Source organism: Thamnophis sirtalis, unplaced genomic scaffold (assembly GCF_051295495.1).
Source record: "Thamnophis sirtalis isolate CommonGarterSnake01/CBP01778 unplaced genomic scaffold, rThaSir2_p1.2 scaffold_6, whole genome shotgun sequence".
Taxonomy (NCBI): domain Eukaryota; kingdom Metazoa; phylum Chordata; class Lepidosauria; order Squamata; family Natricidae; genus Thamnophis; species Thamnophis sirtalis.
Window position 1 is genome coordinate 81,317,653 of NW_028261386.1, and position 19,303 is coordinate 81,336,955.

The 19,303-nt window shown below is 37.4% G+C and overlaps 1 protein-coding gene across 4 annotated transcripts in view; it reads left to right on the plus strand.

Moving 5' to 3' along the window:
• SYNE1 (spectrin repeat containing nuclear envelope protein 1) overlaps positions 1–19,303 on the plus strand; it is a 373,011-nt gene that overhangs the window by 334,334 nt on the left and 19,374 nt on the right. For 3 of the 4 annotated variants that reach the window (XM_087718281.1, XM_087718279.1, XM_087718282.1), the window contains 8 exons: positions 4,067–4,254; positions 4,956–5,106; positions 8,059–8,241; positions 8,408–8,545; positions 10,390–10,581; positions 11,587–11,917; positions 16,921–16,989; positions 18,891–19,033. In XM_087718281.1, the coding sequence (XP_087574407.1) occupies positions 4,067–4,254; positions 4,956–5,106; positions 8,059–8,241; positions 8,408–8,545; positions 10,390–10,581; positions 11,587–11,917; positions 16,921–16,989; positions 18,891–19,033 (1,395 nt within the window). The remainder of the gene's footprint in view (positions 1–4,066; positions 4,255–4,955; positions 5,107–8,058; positions 8,242–8,407; positions 8,546–10,389; positions 10,582–11,586; positions 11,918–16,920; positions 16,990–18,890; positions 19,034–19,303) is intronic. The other variant, XM_087718280.1, reaches the window with a different exon arrangement.

Sequence of the window (19,303 nt, forward strand, 5' to 3'; positions counted from 1 at the left end):
TCTCTTTCAGCCCTTGGAAGCAGACAAACTCTGAAATCTTGCAGGGACTTGTCCAGGCAATCACCAGGAGTCAACAATGACTTAAAGGTGCTCATATACACAGGTCCATGCACACACACACACACTTTTATTCATCACACAAAATTCTTTCCAAAAAAAATCTTGTTGTCAATATTTCTTAGAATATGGTTCTTTCTTAAACTATATTCAGTATATTTGATATTCAGACTTGATCAATCTAGATGCCAGGCAGGCATAGAATCCAGATATCATGAGGGTTCTTTGCCATATATTGAATCACATTAGCTCAAGCTTCTGCCCCAGTAGAGATAGTTTTGTATTTTAAAAACAAAGCTTAGTTGAACAGAATTTGTACATAGAGTTGGGGGGGTTAAAAAAATATTTCTGTTTCCTATGCCTCAGAATTAATTTATTGAAATCTGCAATTGGGAAATCAAGGAAAAAGTATGCAGAAGAACAATGGATCACCAGTCTAGCTAGGAATCTGCATTTCTTCTTTTTTTCCTCTATGTGGTGCTAAATGTCTTCATTTTTTCTGAACAAATTATAATTATTAGTTTGTCTTTAACTTCTTGCTGTCTTAATTTGACTTCTGTTCTAAGTGGAAGAAATCAAGTTATATATAAGGCAATACATCTAATCCCAGTTCTTCATTAAATCACATTGAAATGCAAATGTATTTCAATTAGTGCTGTTCAAAGACTAGTCTGTAATGAAGACTACTTCATTAGATGAAGTAATTCTGAATAGAATTATATTCAATGCATTTCCAGGTTTTACAACTGTAGTTAAATCTCACATTTCTGGCAAAGTCAGAAGGCATGAATGAAGTAGACTTCAACACCATTATTTTTTAATGCTGTAAATTAAAAATACATTATTGAAAACTGTTCCAAGTGATTTATAACAAACTAATTAAGGTAGAGGGTCCCCCCCCCCACCAAAAAAATTTGGCTCTCACCTCTTAGTAAGTTTTCTCCTGAATTATTTTGCCCCTGGCTGATATCCACAATTTCTCACAATTGTAAACTTAATTTGTATCACTCTGAAATAGCCAGTAAAATAGTTGCTGTTTTTTCTCTCAAACATCTTTTGTCTTCTGGCTTCCTGTCACCATCCCCACACCTCCTTTATCAATAACCTATAAGCTATACAGTCAGGAGGGCATTTTTCCAAGCAATTATTTCTGATGAAATATTGGACTAAATAGTATCCTTTGGAGAAGGAAATGTCAGTTACTTCAATAAATCTACAAAAATGAAAACTGGAGAACCAAGCCCCCAAGCAAAAAGGTATTCAAACAGTTGCTGGGGAAAGCAGAGGGCAAATAGACACAACACATATGCGCACAACATATATGGATTAAAGGTGAAAAGATTTCACCATTGCTGATTCACTCATAGGCAAAAGCAAAATGAAAATTTCATGCTATAAACAGTTGAACATGGAATGTCAAAGCAATGAGCCAAGTGAACCTTGATGTTATCACAGTGGCAGTGTCAAGAGTGGACACCGACCGTCTGGGAATTAGCAAACTGGATGGATGATTTCATAGCAAAGAAAAGAAAATTATATAAGAAATAGCAGAGCCACTTTATAAACAAATGATGTTAAAATAATTTATTGATTGGTTGATTGTTTAAGGGCCATCAAATTGGTGTTGATTCTTAGCAACTACATTGATAGATGTTCTCCATTATAATCTGTCCCTAACCTCCTCTTCTGCTGGCGCTAGACTGAGTCTATTACATTGCTGTGATTGTCCTCCGTTTCTTTTTCCTTCCACCTTTCCCAGCATTTTATGGTTACATAAATAATATGGTTGGAAATATGACAAAATGTGAGTTAACTGCATACAATTTGAAGAAATTACAATGTGACAAAGAGCTTGATAGTAAAGCACTACCTCCACTAACACTCCAGTAAATGATAGAATAATCTCATTTGACCTGCAGGACAAGACAATCAGTATCATAGGGATTCAAGGAAACAGGAATTGAACAGTTCTATCATGATTTGCATTGATACAAAACCAGCGACTTATGTCATATTCATTATAGATGACTGGAAGAAAACTGAAATAAAAATTCAAAGTTTGAACCTGGAATAATGGAAACATTTTATCTTCGTATACAGATGAAGTAGGGGACAGACAAATACTGTAGCTATAACAAATTCAGTCATAATACTGTAGCAAATCTGTTTTTCAAGCAACTCTAAAATGCAATTCTACACATGGTGGGTAAACAGCATTAAAATCAAATAGACTGTATGATCTCAACCAAATGGGTGTAGCTCTGTTCAATCAACAAAAACAAGACTTAATGCTAACTGAAGCTTGGTCCTGAACTTCTCGTAAAATTTAGCTTAATAAAGCAAGTGATACAATTTCAGTAATATTCCATCTTCTGTTGTTGTAAAGATAAAGAACTGAAATGCATTTGATGTATATCTGAAGAATTCTACATTGAAATTCACTCAAATCATTAAATGAAGTAAACAAAAGTATTACAAAACGCAATGTTCATAAGAAGACAAAATGCCTATTGATAGATTGAAAGTTGACTAAGAAAGGCAGAAAGCAAAAGACAACACATAGAAAAGAAAATTCCTGAAACTAAAACTCTTCCATGACCAAAAAGAGTCAAGGAAATCTATTTACACAAGCAAGGAAAAGAAAATGAAGATGACAACCAAATAAAAAGAACAGTACATTTCTTTAAAGTAATTACAGAAATCCAGGCAATCTTTCCTGCCAAGATAAGCATGATAACAGACAAGGCAAAGTTCTTTTGGAAAAGAAGGATCGAAAAAGAGTTAATTAAAATATGAAGCAAAACTATCCAATCACCTTAAATATCTAGATAAGATGGTTAGACACGATCACTGCTGACATGAGAATGAACTTTCCAAGATTCAAAGAAACGGTCATTGACAGACAATCTTGGTGAATTGATGTAATCATGGAGTAATGGACCATGGAGGGTTGAAAGAGACTGAGGAACATTATAGCCATCCATTTTGTGAATTCATGTGTCCACTAAGCTCTTGGAATTCCAAATTCGTTCTTGCACCAAAGACTACCTATCCCATCCTGGAATATCAAGTACATAGCAACATTCTTGACATTTTTGAGAGAGCCATTGCATGAACACTTCTCACTCTGTGTTCATATACTCCAGTTACTATGTTTTCATTAAAAAAATAATTTTTCCTGATTGTTGCTCCACCTGATTCAGTGACGCAAAATAAATAAAGCATATGGTTGGAAACATGACAAAATGTGGAGTTAACTGCACACAATTTGAAGAAATGCAGTGTGAGAAAGAGCTTAATAGTAAAGCCCTACCTCTAGTAACACAACATTTAATTACTAATGTCATCATCGCAGTCACGGCTGTTTGGGAATGGGTGTCATAAAAGAAAGTACTTGAAACCCTCTTCACTCATCCCATTAAGGATTTTAAAAGTCAATATTAAACCATGAATGGAACCCAAAAATGCAGTTGGCAAATTGTTACCAAGAGATAATTAGTGGTATTAATATTAGACTCTTTGAAATTACCTAAAGATACAGTATGTGGCAATAATGCTTAATGGATTTCAGTTAGTATATTTGTAGCATGGTAAGAACAAAATGTTTTAACAAAGAAATGTGAACACTAATAGCAATATGTATTCAAACCATCTATGCAATCTTTTTATCTTATTATGTTTAATAAATAAGCCACTTGATTAAAAAAATAGAAGTGTTGGAATGATTGAGCTCTGTCTCCCCATCCCTCTGCTATGTGTGTGTTGTGTGTCTCTGTGTGCATGATTTCATTAGTCCTTATTTTTAAGTATATCCACTTGGAATATAAGTCAAAAATCTCGATTCATTTTTTGTGAAACAATTTGGGATTTTTATTAGCCACTAAGCAGCTTAGCTTTTTATTTTCCTTCATTTGTATTTCAGTTTTGCCTGGCTTGTTTATAGTACATACAGTATTAATTAACTTCAGTTTTGCCTAAGACATTCACAAGTTTATCTATTTACTTACAGGAACTTCAAAGAGACATAGAGAAACATAGCACTGGGGTTGCATCTGTCCTCAATCTCTGTGAAGTTCTTCTCCATGATTGTGATGCTTGTGCTACTGAAACAGAATGTGATTCCATTCAGCAAGCCACAAGAAACTTGGATCGAAGATGGCGGAATATTTGTGCCATGTCAATGGAAAGGCGACTCAAGTAAGTATTTGGTGAAACATCTGCCCAATAATTTTAACATTGATCCCCAGTGGAAAGCCAAATGGGGATCATATACAGACATAGAAGACATATAAATGACCCCACAAAAAAGGTGCCAGGCTTTGAACTACCACATCAGCAATGGACAATCCTGAATAGGATTCACATCTCATATGGTGTCTGCCAAGAATCTCTGTATACATGGGGCATAGTATCCTCACGTCACTGTCTGTATGGGGGTCCCATGTTGAACTGTAGATCACATCATTATCGGCTGAAAACTGCTCCAGTATCTGATTTTTTTGTAATATAAAGAATGTTGTGCTTCAATGGTTAGATGACTTAGACATTAATATTTGAACATAAATCTTTTTGACATTTATATTTTATTGGGTTCCACTAATCTAGTTGAAATGTTAATTTATATTGCTAGTCCATGTATGGCATGCAATACGCTAAATAAATAAATAAATCCAGATCAAACTGGATTCAGCCAATAAATTATGTTTCTTGTTAAAAATAATTCTTGTTAAAACTACCGTCAAGCTTCAATAAAAGCCAGTATTGTTCAATACACAATTTGTCTTCTTGGGCATGTTCAAATAGGTTACATGATTTCTTTATTACAGTAATTTTAATAATTAGATATCATATAATTTTAAGGTGAAATTCAGCCTCTCCTATTTTTATCTTTGTTTCAGAATTGAAGAGACTTGGAGACTATGGCAGAAGTTTTTGGATGATTATTCTCGCTTTGAAGATTGGTTGAAAATTTCTGAAAGGACGGCTGCTTTCCCTAGTTCTTCTTGTGTATTATATACAGTTGCTAAAGAAGAACTGAAGAAATTTGAGGTGATTTTTATCTGTTTGAAATATAATCTGTTCTGATGCTGTCACAGAAGCAAATTTATTCAACCTTATTAGTATAATTCTACTCATTGTACGTTAGTGAAAGACCAAATTCTACCTTAGGACTTGGAACAAAGGACTTTGAAACTGCAAAAATAGATCACAAATTGTTTGTCCTGCCCTAAACTATAATTAAAATGAATCAGCACACTTGATCGATATGCATTGGTCATTGTAAATCCATAGTCTGTAATAATTTAGCTGGCTTATGCCCAATGCCTCCTGTCTACAAATGGTACAATTGACTTTCACCAGGTAATGATGTTATCCCAATGGAACAGCATATTGTTCTTATCTAGCAAGGAGAAGGTACCTGTGGTTTCTTATTGTTGGGCTATTGTTTGGTTTGATTTGCTTCAGTTTCCCTTTCTGGCTCATTCTGCCCAGGAAGAAACATAATGCCACTTGTAAATGGAAGCTTTTCCCATCTCTTCCTTTCTTTCAGTTGAGTCAGAGGAGAACAAAGGAAGTGGCAACTGCCAAAGTTTATGGATGTAATGGAAAATATAATTATGACCACCAGAAAGAGAAAATATAGGAAAATGAGATAAAAGATATGATATTACTATCCAAATTATAAAATTTGTACAGATGAATACATCCTGTTTTTTGTTTCAGAGTAAAGCTAATGGCCTAGGCTTGAACTCATCCTTACACAATACAAAAATACCCTTTTTATATTTTATTGATTTTTTTTAATTTTGAAACTCTCATCCTTTCTCTTTCTTACCATTTTAATAATTTCAAACCATTGCCATCATGTTTAAGTCAGACTTACTCTTGCTAATACTCAAAGGTTCTTTTATATGAATGAGTCAATCAATTTCTTGGACAAAAACATGCCTTACTTTTCATTCCATTTCCCTTTTACTTACTGAGGAATCATGCAATTTACTCTACTGCATAAAACTCTACAAAATTTTAGTAGGAGTTAAATAATTGTTCCTCTGAGCTTTTTCTGTGTATTTCATTTCATTTTCTTTTATCCAAATAAAATGCATTTCAGCTATCCACTTAGGCTCCTCTAAGTGTGTGATTGATGCAGGCATCTTGAAAAAGATGTTCAAACAGATTTTTACTTGGCTTTTAACTTGTTTACTATTTTTACATGCTACCGTAGACATTATAGAGTGAGTGGAAATAAATCAAAACTCATTTAAAAGTTTATAGCCGAGGTGGCGCAGTGGGTAGAGTGCAGTACTGCAGGCCACTTCAGCTGACTGCTAGATCAGCAGTTCAGCGGTTCAAATCTCACCGGCTCAGGGTTGACTCAGCCTTCCATCCTTCCGAGGTGGGTAAAATGAGGACCCGGATTGTTGTTGGGGGCGATATGCTGACTCTGTAAACCGCTTAGAGAGGGCTCAAAGCCCTATGAAGCGGTATATAAAAATCTGCTATTGCTATAAATCTGCTATTGCTATTGCTATAAAGAGAAATATTTTGATGTGCCTAATACAAGAAAAGCTGCATTCCAGAAATTTTATCTTCTGTACTTTTTATAGATGATAGAGTTGTTTACAAAGGCAAAAGAATTGTCATATTTAAGCCTTGCATTTCTCCAAAATAAATACAGTTAGTTTTTATCTGAATAGTAAAATGCAATAGACATTTGAAAGAGTTTGCTTTTTTGAAAAGTTTCAGCTAAAGTATATACATTGAGCAAGCTAGAATACATAGAAGTGTATTATTGTAAGACAGTAGAAAATCTTACAGCTGCCATTCCTCTGGACAAATGTTAGCAACAGATGAAATTACACATATGGTTGACTCAACATAAGCCTCCTTGTTTAAAATCTGTAGTCTTTCTTACTGATTCAAACAGGTGGATTTGTTTTTCTGGATTTGTTTTATTAACATTTTTTTGCTGTTGTCCAACTGACTTCTTCATATAATTTCCACTGTAGCCTGTCTCTTTTTACTTAATCTGCCCTCCTATATCCTTTCTGCACTGACATTTAAATTGAGTTGCTTGATCATTTATGAGATGAAACCTTGGAAGATATTTGCTGCTTCAGATTACATAGCTCCCTTTTGGCCTTGGCTGCAACCTGCTGCACAAATGCCTATTTTCATTTTAATCATGTTGATTGCTAATAAAAAGGAGCAGAAATAACTCAAAGTTAATGTTGATGGCCATGAATGTGCCTATAGATCATTTTGTTCTGTTACAGCTGGTGATTCAAGAATAGCATTTAATCCCCTGATCTCTCCTTGGTAGATTCTGAGTGCACGTTCTGTTTTCTCTCTTTATTGTGGTCTACTTATGCAGACTAATTTTATGTGATAGAATAACATTACCATGCATTCAAACTTATTGACTTAACAAACTATGTCTATCTTTATTCTGAGGCTGTAAGAAATCCATTCCATTATTTTAATTGTATTAGCACTTTGTCACAAAGTAAAGGACTATAAAGAAACAGTTAAACATGTTTGTATAAAGTTATTTGTTGGGATCCCATTGCCAAATGGTTCATACTTCCCAAATACCATGTTTTATAAAAATGTACTACTTCACTTTAAGTATCAATATGCACCTGAATTTTTAAAAAGTTCTGTTTGATAATAGTTGGTATAGCACAGTGATTTCATGTACTGCATAACAAGTAGTTCCTAATATCTCACGAAAATTGCTGCCTACTGTATATACTTTGGCATAGGGAAAAATATACTTCAGGTAGCAATCTTTAGCACTACTTTTATGTAAGTAAAACTCACATCTTTTTGTCCAGTGTAACAGGGGATTTAAACAGGATGTAAAAGTTTGGATAATGATCTCTCTTTGAATAGAAAAGTTACCAGGTACAAGCAAAAAAGAAAAGAAAATCCAATTGAAAGTAGTGATTATAAGGACCAGAGTTTAATGGGTTATTTTGCTGGTGTTCTTTTTGGTAGGCTTTTCAGCGTCAAGTACAAGAAAGTTTGACTCAGCTAGAACTGATCAACAAACAGTACCGCCGCTTGGCCAGGGAAAATCGCACCGATTCTGCTGGCAGCCTCAAATCGATGGTCCACGAAGGAAACCAGAGATGGGATAACTTGCAAAAACGAGTGATCTCCATCCTCCGCAGACTTAAAGTATTCCTCCATTTTCATTAATTTTTATTGTAATGTTTCTGCAGTTGAAGGGGCAATTTTAAGACCAGCAGTTTTAATTGATATCTTTGAATTTTGCTTTAAATATGTAAAGGTCATGTTCTAATGTGAAAAAGTTGAATCAGCTGAAGCCTTTCCTTTTTTACAGCATTTCATTGGCCAACGTGAAGAATTTGAGACGGCACGTGACAGCATTTTGGTCTGGCTTACAGAGATGGACTTGCAGCTCACCAACATTGAACACTTCTCAGAGTGTGATGTTCAAGCGAAGATAAAGCAACTCAAGGTACAGAAATGCAAATGTAGAGGATCACAAGAATAAAAAGCAGAGCAGATTTTATCATTAACTAAATTTTTATGCATCATGATATGTATGAAGGAAAAATAGTAAGTTTTAAAATTCATCACACACTCATGAGCCAGGTTTCATACAGTAATGTTATTGAATGAATACTACAATAGCGCCACCTAGAGTCATTTTGAGATGGTAGTTATATAAATTTGATAAATAAATAACAAGCTGTACTTAATATGAAAATCGTCTCCTCACCCATTGCTTTCCCACTGCAACTTATCCTCCTATTTTATACTATATGTTAGTCATAAAGTAAAGCACTAGTTTGCCCCTCAAGTCTTCTACCTCAAAATAGTTGATTGTTTAGGAATAAAACACATTCCTAAAACACATTTTAATCTTTTCTATTAGTTGTACAATTTAAAATAAACAAGGTAAACTCTCTGTATATCAGTAGTAGAATTCAAAAAAATTTACTGCCAGTTTTATGGGCATGGCTCAGTGGGCATGGCAGGGGAAGGATACTGTAAAATCTGCATTCCCTCCTCATTCCAGGGAAAAGTTACTGCAAAATCCCCATTTCTTCCCCACCAGCTGGGATTTGGGGCGGGGGGGAGAATAGATGGGGGCGGGGCCAGTCAGAGGTGGTGTTTACTGGTTCTCCAAACTACTCAAAATTTCCACTACCGGTTCTCCAGAACTGGTCAGAACCTGCTGAATACCACCTCTGCTGTATATACAGTATATATTTACTACAATTCCTATCATTACTTGTTGTCCAAGTTTCATGCGAGTAACATTGTCATTAGAAGATAGACTCTCTGGGACACAAGGAAATTTTGATTTCAAGTTTTAGGTGAGAGATTCCTTAATGATGAGAGAAAGATTAGTAAATGGCTAAAATCAGGTACAATATTGCCACCTGATATGAAATTACATTCTTTGCCCTGCTTCCTGTCCTATTGAAGTACGCTTTACAAAATGCTTTTATTCTTTTCATGCTGATAGTTGTATGGGATGTTTATAGTTATGTCAATATAGGCATCAGGCATTGAGCAAAATTTCAGTTTATCATAACAATAATCAATGTCCTGTCCAGCTTTGTTTTTATTCTGTATAGTATCTATAAAGCACCCTGCCCTTTTTTAGCAACTGCAATCTGTTCTTTAAATTGGGATCTATAAGTGAATATGTGGCTAAGAGAAAGAGAGAGACACTACGATGGCTGTTGGTTGCTGCTGTCACTTTTAGATAAAGTTCTCTCATACATCTATGCAAGTCACTTGAGCCTGTGTTGTGGTCAGGAGCATGACAGTTGCTTGTTAAGTGTACACAGTGATTGTAATTTTTTTTTAAAAAAAATACTGTCGTATTTACAAACTATTGCTAAATGATGTAGCCACTCAGTGAGGAATGGCTGTAGGAATCTTTGCTAGAGATAAAATAAACCAATTTATTAGTTATATATACCAGAAATATACAGCATGCACCATTGAAAAAAGAAGACTCCATACAGAATTTATGTAAATTACACTAATGCATAGGTTGACATTTTCATCTAAACAGTTCTTCACTTATGTGACATAAGATATTGGGGGGGGGGGATAATTAATAAAATATTCAATATAGTGTCCCAAAGGTGCTTTTATTCCAAGAGGCAACTGGACTTTCTGGTAAACTAGAAAATCAACTTCCCTCTTGAAAAAGAAAAGGCACCTTTGGGACAGCCATGTCCTGGATGACTGAGAATCTCCATAGACATACACTATAGTGATTTGCCTCTGGCTCCTGACTTTTCTTGTATCCTGTATAATAAATTACACATTGTGTTTCAGGCTTTTCAGCAGGAGATCTCCCTGAACAACAACAAAATTGAGCAAATCATTGGCCAGGGTGAGCAACTGTTAGAAAAGAGTGAGCCTTTAGATGCAGCTGTCATTGAGGAAGAGTTGGACGAGCTAAGACGTTATTGCCACGAGGTCTTTGGCCGAGTAGAAAGATACCACAAAAAATTAATTCGTCTTCCAGTAAGTGTTAAATTTGCTATATCGATCTTTGCACATTTTGTTAATTATAGACTTCATCATTGACTCAGTGTTCTCTTCTTCAAGCACCTACAGCATTATAGCTGTTTTGGATAACTCATGTTCTAAATGCAGCCCCTCCCCCCCCAAAAAACCACATTGTTTTGTGCATTCATTAGGGCACAAATTGTAGAGGGAAAAAATCCAAACTGATAAATGAAACATAATCATGGGCCACAAAGGAATATATGTTGCACGGTTCAGGTGTTCAGTAGCTATGAAGCAGCAGCAGCACTGAAATGGAGATCTCAGTGAGGCCTGAAGGCTTTGGAAGCACTTCCAGGAAGGGGTGAATTTTTTTAAAAAATGGGTTGGCCTTACAAAGCTACTTGGCAAGTAGCATGCAGCCATACATACATGTTTTGCAAACCTTCCTTTGAGCATCTCCATCTCACTGCTGAAGTCTGGCAATGGAGCTACTGTATATTTTTGATAGAACTTTTTGGAGGGAGGGAGGAAGAACACAAAATAGATACACTATGCCTCTTATACCTTCATATCAATCTTTCAAGGCCCCCATCCACTACTTAAAAGTAACACTGCAAAAAAAAAGTCACTTGTCTCTCAGCTAAATGATGCCTCATTTAAGTTTCATGTACAGTGGATGTAAGATCTGAGCTACTCATTTATCCTAAACATTCCCCATGTTTTTGTGAGGAAGTAAACATTTTTACATTAAGTCTTTTTTTCCACCCAGTCTTCTAAGTGGTCCTGCAAAATTAAGAGATCTAGAAAACAGCCTAAAGTAATAATGGGTAATAATGAAATGGAAAATGTGAAAGAAAAAAGAGTTGGTGCTTTTCCAACTTACGTCTTTCAGTTTGTTTATTTATTTTAATATTGAAAGGGTGGATGTCACACAGCGAGATTTTTGTCCTCTTGACCTAGCAAACAGTAGAAGGGCTTCTTATGAAAAGCATTCATTAGTGTTTTAATGTCTCCTTCTAGCTCACAGATGATGAGCATGAGTTATCTGATCGTGAAGTGGATCTGGATGAATCAGCAGATCTTTCCGACCTGCACTGGCATGACAAATCCGCAGACAGTGTCCTTTCCCCACATCCTTCCTCCATTCTCTCGCTGTCTCTTCCCCAGCCAATCCGAAGTGAAAGGTCAGGGCGGGATACGCCAGCTAGCATAGATTCCATCCCCTTGGAATGGGATCATGACTATGACCTGAGTCGTGACCTGGAGACCGCAGTCTCAAGAGCCCTTCACTCTGACGAAGAGGGGAGGGACGACAAAGATTTTTATCTTCAAGGAGCTACAAGCCTAGCAGGTAAAATCTATCAACAGATGTTTGATCTTCTTAAATAAGATCATCTCCCTTCAACCGGCCTTCATTACTCTGAAAATCTTTACTAATGTTCTCCAACTGGCACACAGAAGGAATCAGTGAGATACAAGCAGTCCCCAGATTAAGAACAAGTTCCGTTCCCAAGGTCTGTCCTTAAGCCAAATGTGTATGTAAACTGATATACTGTGCAATGAACTTGAACCATTGCATCTTTAACTTTAATCATTTTGCAATTAAATTCTGCTATTGTAGGCTCTGTTCTTAACTGTAGTGATCCTTAAACCAGAATGTGCTTAATCAAAACTTGGTTTATTAGGTGACATTGCACATTTCACAGTCTTTACAATTCTAGGGAAAAGGGGAGAAGATATATTTCAAGAAAACATTTTACTTAGAGAAAATAATTAGATCTGTAGTTAGTTATTATTTTTATTGTATGCATTGGGGAATTAGTAAAGGGAATTGTGTTGTCTCCTAATGCAGCAAACCCACACCGACCTATGCATAAAGCAATGGTATTTATATGACTGGTTTAACATGCTGTGCTTAACTCAGGTAATCATCAGTGCACTCTGATCAAATCAAATGAGAGCAAGTTAGACTTACTTATTGGTTTTAAAGAATAAAAACACAATGTAGGTAACTCAGCATGTTTTCATGTAATTTTCTATTCCTATGAAAATTTCATCCTATGAAAAATGAAAAGTAGAAGAAAAAATATTGGATCTTATCTCCAGTTTTCTAAAAATAAATACCATGAAAACTATAAGATTTTCTTTCAAATACACATAGAAATGTGATCTGAAACTCAGTTTACATTTAATTCTTTGTGGTATTCTTTGAATAACACAAAGGAATTTCTGTGTATTTATGATGCTTGCCTTGGAATACTCAGATGCTGAAAAAACATTTGGCATGAATACTATAATTGGGTGACATAGATACATACAATACATGTAGCTTTCCATTATCCCCTCAGTTTCTCCTTAAATTCAATAACAGTGATTTTTGTTTTATGTTTTCCTTGGCACAGTGCTAGGTATTGCTTTTAATTTCTTTAACCAGTAGATGTGATCATGTCCAGGCCAGGTGCTGTCCAGCTGTTCATGTTCTTGACCTACTGTTGGATGTCTGCTTCTTTGATAGTGACTGGTTCCTGTTCTGAGAGATTGCGTGAACTATTCAGTTTCTGCTGTTGTTGGCTGTGCTGCTACTGGGCTGTTGCACTGAGTATTTGGATGGTTCTTTGGAGAAATGGGCATTAATATTGGCCTCTGCTTCTCTAGTGCATCTCCTTAACCTGGTGGCCAGTGCTATGAACCTTTGTTTAGCAGTCTCTAAGTCTTCAGATGGAATCATGGAATCTTGTATTTTTTCAGGAGCAGAGTCTTAATTGTCACACTCTTCTATCATTCTATCAGTTGAGTAACCTCTCTCTGTATTGCTTTGATCTTAGCCTTTAACTTATTGTAGAGAGGGGGGTATGTAGTACTATTCTTTACTATGTATGTAGCCAAGCACCTCCAGAATTATGGCGGTATAGCATGTACCATTTCCTTGCTGACAGAAGATAATATTTGTAGTTTAGGGGTGAACTCTGGGGTCTTTTGTGCTCTCTGAGTTTGAATATTTTCTTACAGATGTTGGTAATGAAATGTCTACAAGAAAGCAACCAAGCTTAGAAAGCACCAAATGATCCCACCAGTTCATTGGTTTTATCCATGACCTTATGCCTCAATATCAACAGCTATGTTCTGTAATGGAGGGAGTGGCAGTGACATTCCAGCTTCAGATCCCCATCCAGTTGTTCTTCCAGGTTTTCTTCTTGCGTTTAGGATATAATTCATAATTGGTCTATCTCAGGTTGTGTGACCAGCTTCCTCTTCACTGTTGAAGTGTTCTCAGTTGGATGCAGGTTTTCTGTCCACCTGTAGCTCTTACGTATCGCCTCTTATTAGGTCTACTGTTGTAATAGCATTCCATCAATTACAGGTTTTCTTGCTTTGTCCATGTATGGTTTGTTCCAGTAGCCTATTTATTAGTTATTGTTCTGGTTCCCCAACATCTGATGGCAGACCTAATCTGGGTGCTATCCAAGCACTGTAACCCTTCCAGTTCATGTTACTCTCATATTTGAGGTAGGCAGGTCAATGGTTAGGAGTATTTGCTCAAGGTCCCCTAGTAGTAAGGTACTGTAAGTAGCAGCCAGGATTCAAACCACAGTGTCCCTTGACAAAGTTAGAACTCTAACCACTATGCTCTATAAGCTTACCTACTTTTTTACATATATTCATTCATTCTTTTATTCATTCGTTCATCAGATTTGTATAGCCATTCATCTCACAAATGTGACTCTGGGCATCATAAAATAAAAACCACCTTAAAAACAATCATTAATAACATTATTCTGGAATAAGGACTTCTGGAAGGCTACCATGGGTACATACAAAATAGGGATGGAACTCTGGTCAGTGTCTATCTCAGCATTATGTTTCAAGAATGGCATGCATATGTGACAATGCCCACGGGTATAACAGCATAGCTGACCAATGGAAAAAGTTACAAGTAAGAAGTTCTTAGAAAAATCATTGAATTTGAATGAGGTAAGCATCATGGAATATACATGTTATCTTTCTCAGGTAGACCACGCAGGAAATATGACCAGATGATCTAATTCTACTTTACTGTAAGGCTACATTAACAAAGTCTTGCAAGTCTGAATATACAATTATTTCTCCTTGAAAGACTGAGAAACTAGGGAGGATCCTTTCTGAACCTCTTTCTTCACACATTATGCTGCTGCAGGCTATGCATTCTATTATCTGATCATTCCCTAGGCAGCATTTCTTCATCCGGTCTCTCTAGGTATTTATCACATATCACTACAGTGCATGTGTGGCAATTTGCATCTGGTCATGGTATTTTCTTGCACTATATTACCTCCAGGCACTGTTTTACAGTGGTTCTCCTCCTACCTCTCGGACAGGTCGCAGTCGGTGTTAGTCGGAGGGCAGAGATCGACCCCTAGGCCCCTAACACATGGGGTGCCGCAGGGTTCGGTCCTGTCCCCCCTTCTTTTCAACATCTACATGAAACCGCTGGGTGAGATCATTCGACGGCACGGGATAAAATGCCATCAATATGCGGACGATACACAGTTGTAGCTGTCCGCCCCGTGCCAACTCAATGAAGCGATGGACGTGATGAGCCAGGGTCTTGAGGCGGTTAGAGACTCGATGGGGGTTAACAAGCTTGTGCTCAATCCAGAAAAGACCGAGTGGCTGTTGTGCTTCCCTCCCACGAATTGGCCAAGTGTTCCATCTCTCAGGCTGGGGGGTCAAATTGTACGCCCCACAGACAGGGCTCGCAACTTGGGAGTCCTCCTGGACCCTCAGCTGACTTTTGAACACCATTTGTCAGCTGTAACCAGGGGGGCATTTGCCCAGGTTCGCCTGGTGCACCAGTTGCGTCCCTACCTGAACCGGGAGGCCCTCACAACAGTCACTCGTGCCCTTGTGACCTCTAGGCTGGAGTACTGCAATGTGCTCTACATGGGGCTGCCCTTGAAGAGTATTCGGCGACTTCAGCTGGTCCAGAATGCAGCCGCGCGAGTGATCGTGGGTGCTCCTCGATTCACCCACGTAACACCTATCCTCCGCGAGCTGCACTGGCTGCCTGTTGATCTCCGGGTGCGCTTCAAGGTGCTACCTGTCACCTACAAAGCCCTTCATGGTATTGGATCTGGGTACTTGAGAGACCGCCTACTGCCAATCACCTCCACTAGACCGATAAGATCGCATAGATTAGGCCTCCTCCGAATTCCATCAGCCAGCCAGTGTAGACTGGCAACTACTCGGAGGAGAGCCTTCTCGGTGGCTGCTCCGACCCTCTGGAACGAACTCCCCGTGGAGATCCGGACCCTCACCACCCTCCAGACCTTCCGTGCCGCACTTAAAATCTGGCTATCCCGGCTGGCCTGGGGTTAAAGATTCTAACCCCTACTCGAATTGTATGACTGTTGAGTTCTTAAATGATGTAATGTTTTTATGTTGTAAATTGTTTGTCCTTCCCCCACCCCTTTTGAACTGTGAGCCGCCCTGAGTCCCCCCAGGGAAAAGGGCAGCATACAAATAAAGTGAACTGAACTGAACTGAAACTATAGAATAGGTTCTAACTTGTGATGACATTGGATTTAAGATCTCTCTTTACTTGAAGTACTTCCACTTTAATGTAATAAAGGTTTTATTTGCATCAAGGAGTTCCCCTTTGCACTGCCTCTTTGTACCATCCATGTTTTTGTCAGATGTGTGCTGGAGTTCACTAAATATCTAAAATAGACTAGAAAAGAGCTCTGGGATCAATGGATGAAACAGAAAGTCTGTTTTATTGATTTATGTTATCACAATCAGGGGTGGGCTGTTATGGATTCGCCTGAGTTCAGGAGAACCCATAATTAACATTATGGCCAGTTTGGAGAACCTCCAAATCCCACCCCTGGCTGGCCACACCCACCCTGCCCTGCCTCTCCCAGGAGTCTCCACGTGGCCCATTTGGGATTCAAGCTAAGTGCAGGGCCCACAAGGAGGCTTGAGGAGCGGGGAAAATGGGCCTCCTGGAAGCTCTGGAAGGCCTCCGGAGCCTTGGGGAGGCATTTTTCACCTCCCAGAGGCTCGAGGAAAGCCTCCAGAGCCTGGGGAAGATGAAACTCCGCCCCCCTGCCATGGTGCAGGAGCCTGACTAGGCCACACTCACCATGGCCACGCCCACCCAGCAACCAGACAGAGAACCCGTTGCTGAAATTTTTGAAGCCCACCCCTGATTGCAATATAGTATTGAATATAGACCAGACGCTATTATTAATTTCAGTTCTCTTTCTCTAAGCAAAATGAAGAATAAACTTGGTAAATTATTATCTTCTGTTAAAATTCACAGATTCCCTTCAATAATTATTGCTAAGGATCAATGGCTGTATTTTATCTTTGCAGATATAGTAATTCCTGAGAGCCCCGAAGCCTATATAAAACACACTGAAAATGCTCTCAAAAATGTCTGTGGTAGGCATTAAAAAGCCTAAATTTGCTATAATCCTAAAATATCTCTAGTAGAGCTTTCTTAACACATCTGCTGCTTTATTCATTATTTAACCAATCACTCTAATTCACTCAGACGCACTAGCAAATTGAAAACTATTTCCTCACATAAAAAGCACCTTGTAAAATACTGTTGCTTCCAGTTGGATATTTGGCAAACTCACACAATTTAAGGTCTCTCTTTTTTTTAAAGTATAACACAGAGTAATATGGTAATGCTAACATCCTCGTCTCACAGTATGTGAGCTGAGGAAAAATGCATCAAATGTATCGTATTAGATTCAGATAAAAAATAACTAATATCGCCAACTGTATTGTGCTGTACTATAAGGAAGGTTTTGCAGGGCCAATAAGGGTTATATGGGTGGAACTGAAATAATACACAGGTAGTCCTTGATTTGCAATCATTTGTTTGGTGATTGTTCCAAGTTATAAGAAGTTACTGAAAAACATGACATGATCATTTTTCTTATTTCATTTTTCACACCTAAGACCATTGCAGCATCTCCATGGTAAGATGATCAAAATCCGGGAACTTGCCAATCAATATATATATTTATGCATATTTGTACTGTAGGGTCGTGTGAGCCCCATTTATAACCATCCCAACTGATTTCCAACAAATAAAGTCTTGGGAAAGCTGGATTCACATATTGATTTAGCTGCAATTGATTTAACAATTGCAGTGATTTGCTTAAAAACCTGTGGCAAAGAAAATAATTGTAAAATGGAGCAAAACGCAAAGCTTAACAACTGCCTTGTTTAGCAACGGAAATTTGGGGTTCAATTGTAGTTGTTAGTTGAGTGTCAGGCTGGCTTCCCCTCTCTGCATTATCAGATCATCTTGTACAGTTTGAAAATATTGGATGGCATCACAGGTTGCATAAGCTGATGTCTGCCCTCACAAGGTCTCCTACCTCATTTACATCCCAAATAGGCACCACATTTTTTTTGGTGGTTCCTCAATTTTACTATTTCTATTTGTAACTTGCATTCAAAGAGAGGGATTTAGTGCTGCCAATATTTGCTACTGTGCTAAGAAGTGGATATAACTGGATTTTATTCTGGAAGAGGTTGCTTTTTTTAAGCATGAACTATGAATGCTAATATTCTCCAAATATTTCCAAATATTATGGCTATAATAAAGGAAGGTGATGTGTCTTTTTAAAAAAATCAAATATGTATCCTAGAGTTATTTTGCTGTTTTTCAGTTTATTTTTCTACTTTAAAAAATGGAAAATATAGACATATAAAATGCAAATATTCAGGATTTGGGACATTCTGTTTTGTTTTGTTTTTGCATGCTAAAAAAACTAGAAAGAGACTTAAGGAAGCATTCTATCTCTGAATTTGAAAGAAAATTAATGGATCATTCAAATTTCTGGGTTATTGAGGTTTGTTTTGTTTTTTTGGTAATTTATCCAAAAGTAGCCATTTGTATTCATCTGGGATATACTACTGCAGCCTGAAGCAAATTATAGAAGATATGAAATTATTTGAGAGGAAAACAGAATGTAGTTTTCTCTTCTGTCAAACAGTCTCCCTATTTACCTAGTGAGAATGCCACAAATACTTTAAAAATGTCTGAAGATGCAATAATACAAGCAGAATATTTTGCCTTCAATTCAGAGCTATTTCTAAAAATGGATTGCTTTGCTAAACACTGTATATTTTCTCCTTAAAAAATAACTTGTCCTCAATTACTGACCCATTTGCAAATTACTTATAGATTTAATTTGTCAGGCATGCTATTCAGTCAACCTTTCTCATGCTTCCTAACCTAATTAACCCCACTCTCCATGTTATTAATCTGAGATATTTTAGCTGCCCAAGTTGATAACATCTCATTTGTATAATTACTGCAGGAGAACCAGGTTCCTTGGAAACACATATTCAGCAGCTTGACAAAGCTTTGGACACTAGTCGTTTCCAAATACAGCAAACGGAGAATATAATCCGCAGTAAAACCCCTACAGGGCCTGAGCTAGATTCTAGCTACAAAGGATATGTAAGTACTGTGAGCATTACCACCTAGTGGCTGGATGTAAAATTAAACTTCTTGATGTACAGAAATGGTAACCTCCAAGAAAAGAATGTGAAGTCCTGCAGTCCTAAGAAATTAATTGTGGCATAAGCAATCACTGATCACAAGCCCATCTTGAAACATGCAAAATGGACCAGGATTGGATGGATGGATGGATGGATGGATGGATGGATGGATGGATGGATGGATGGATGGATGGTTCAAAATGCTATCTGAAATTATGGGTTTTTAACA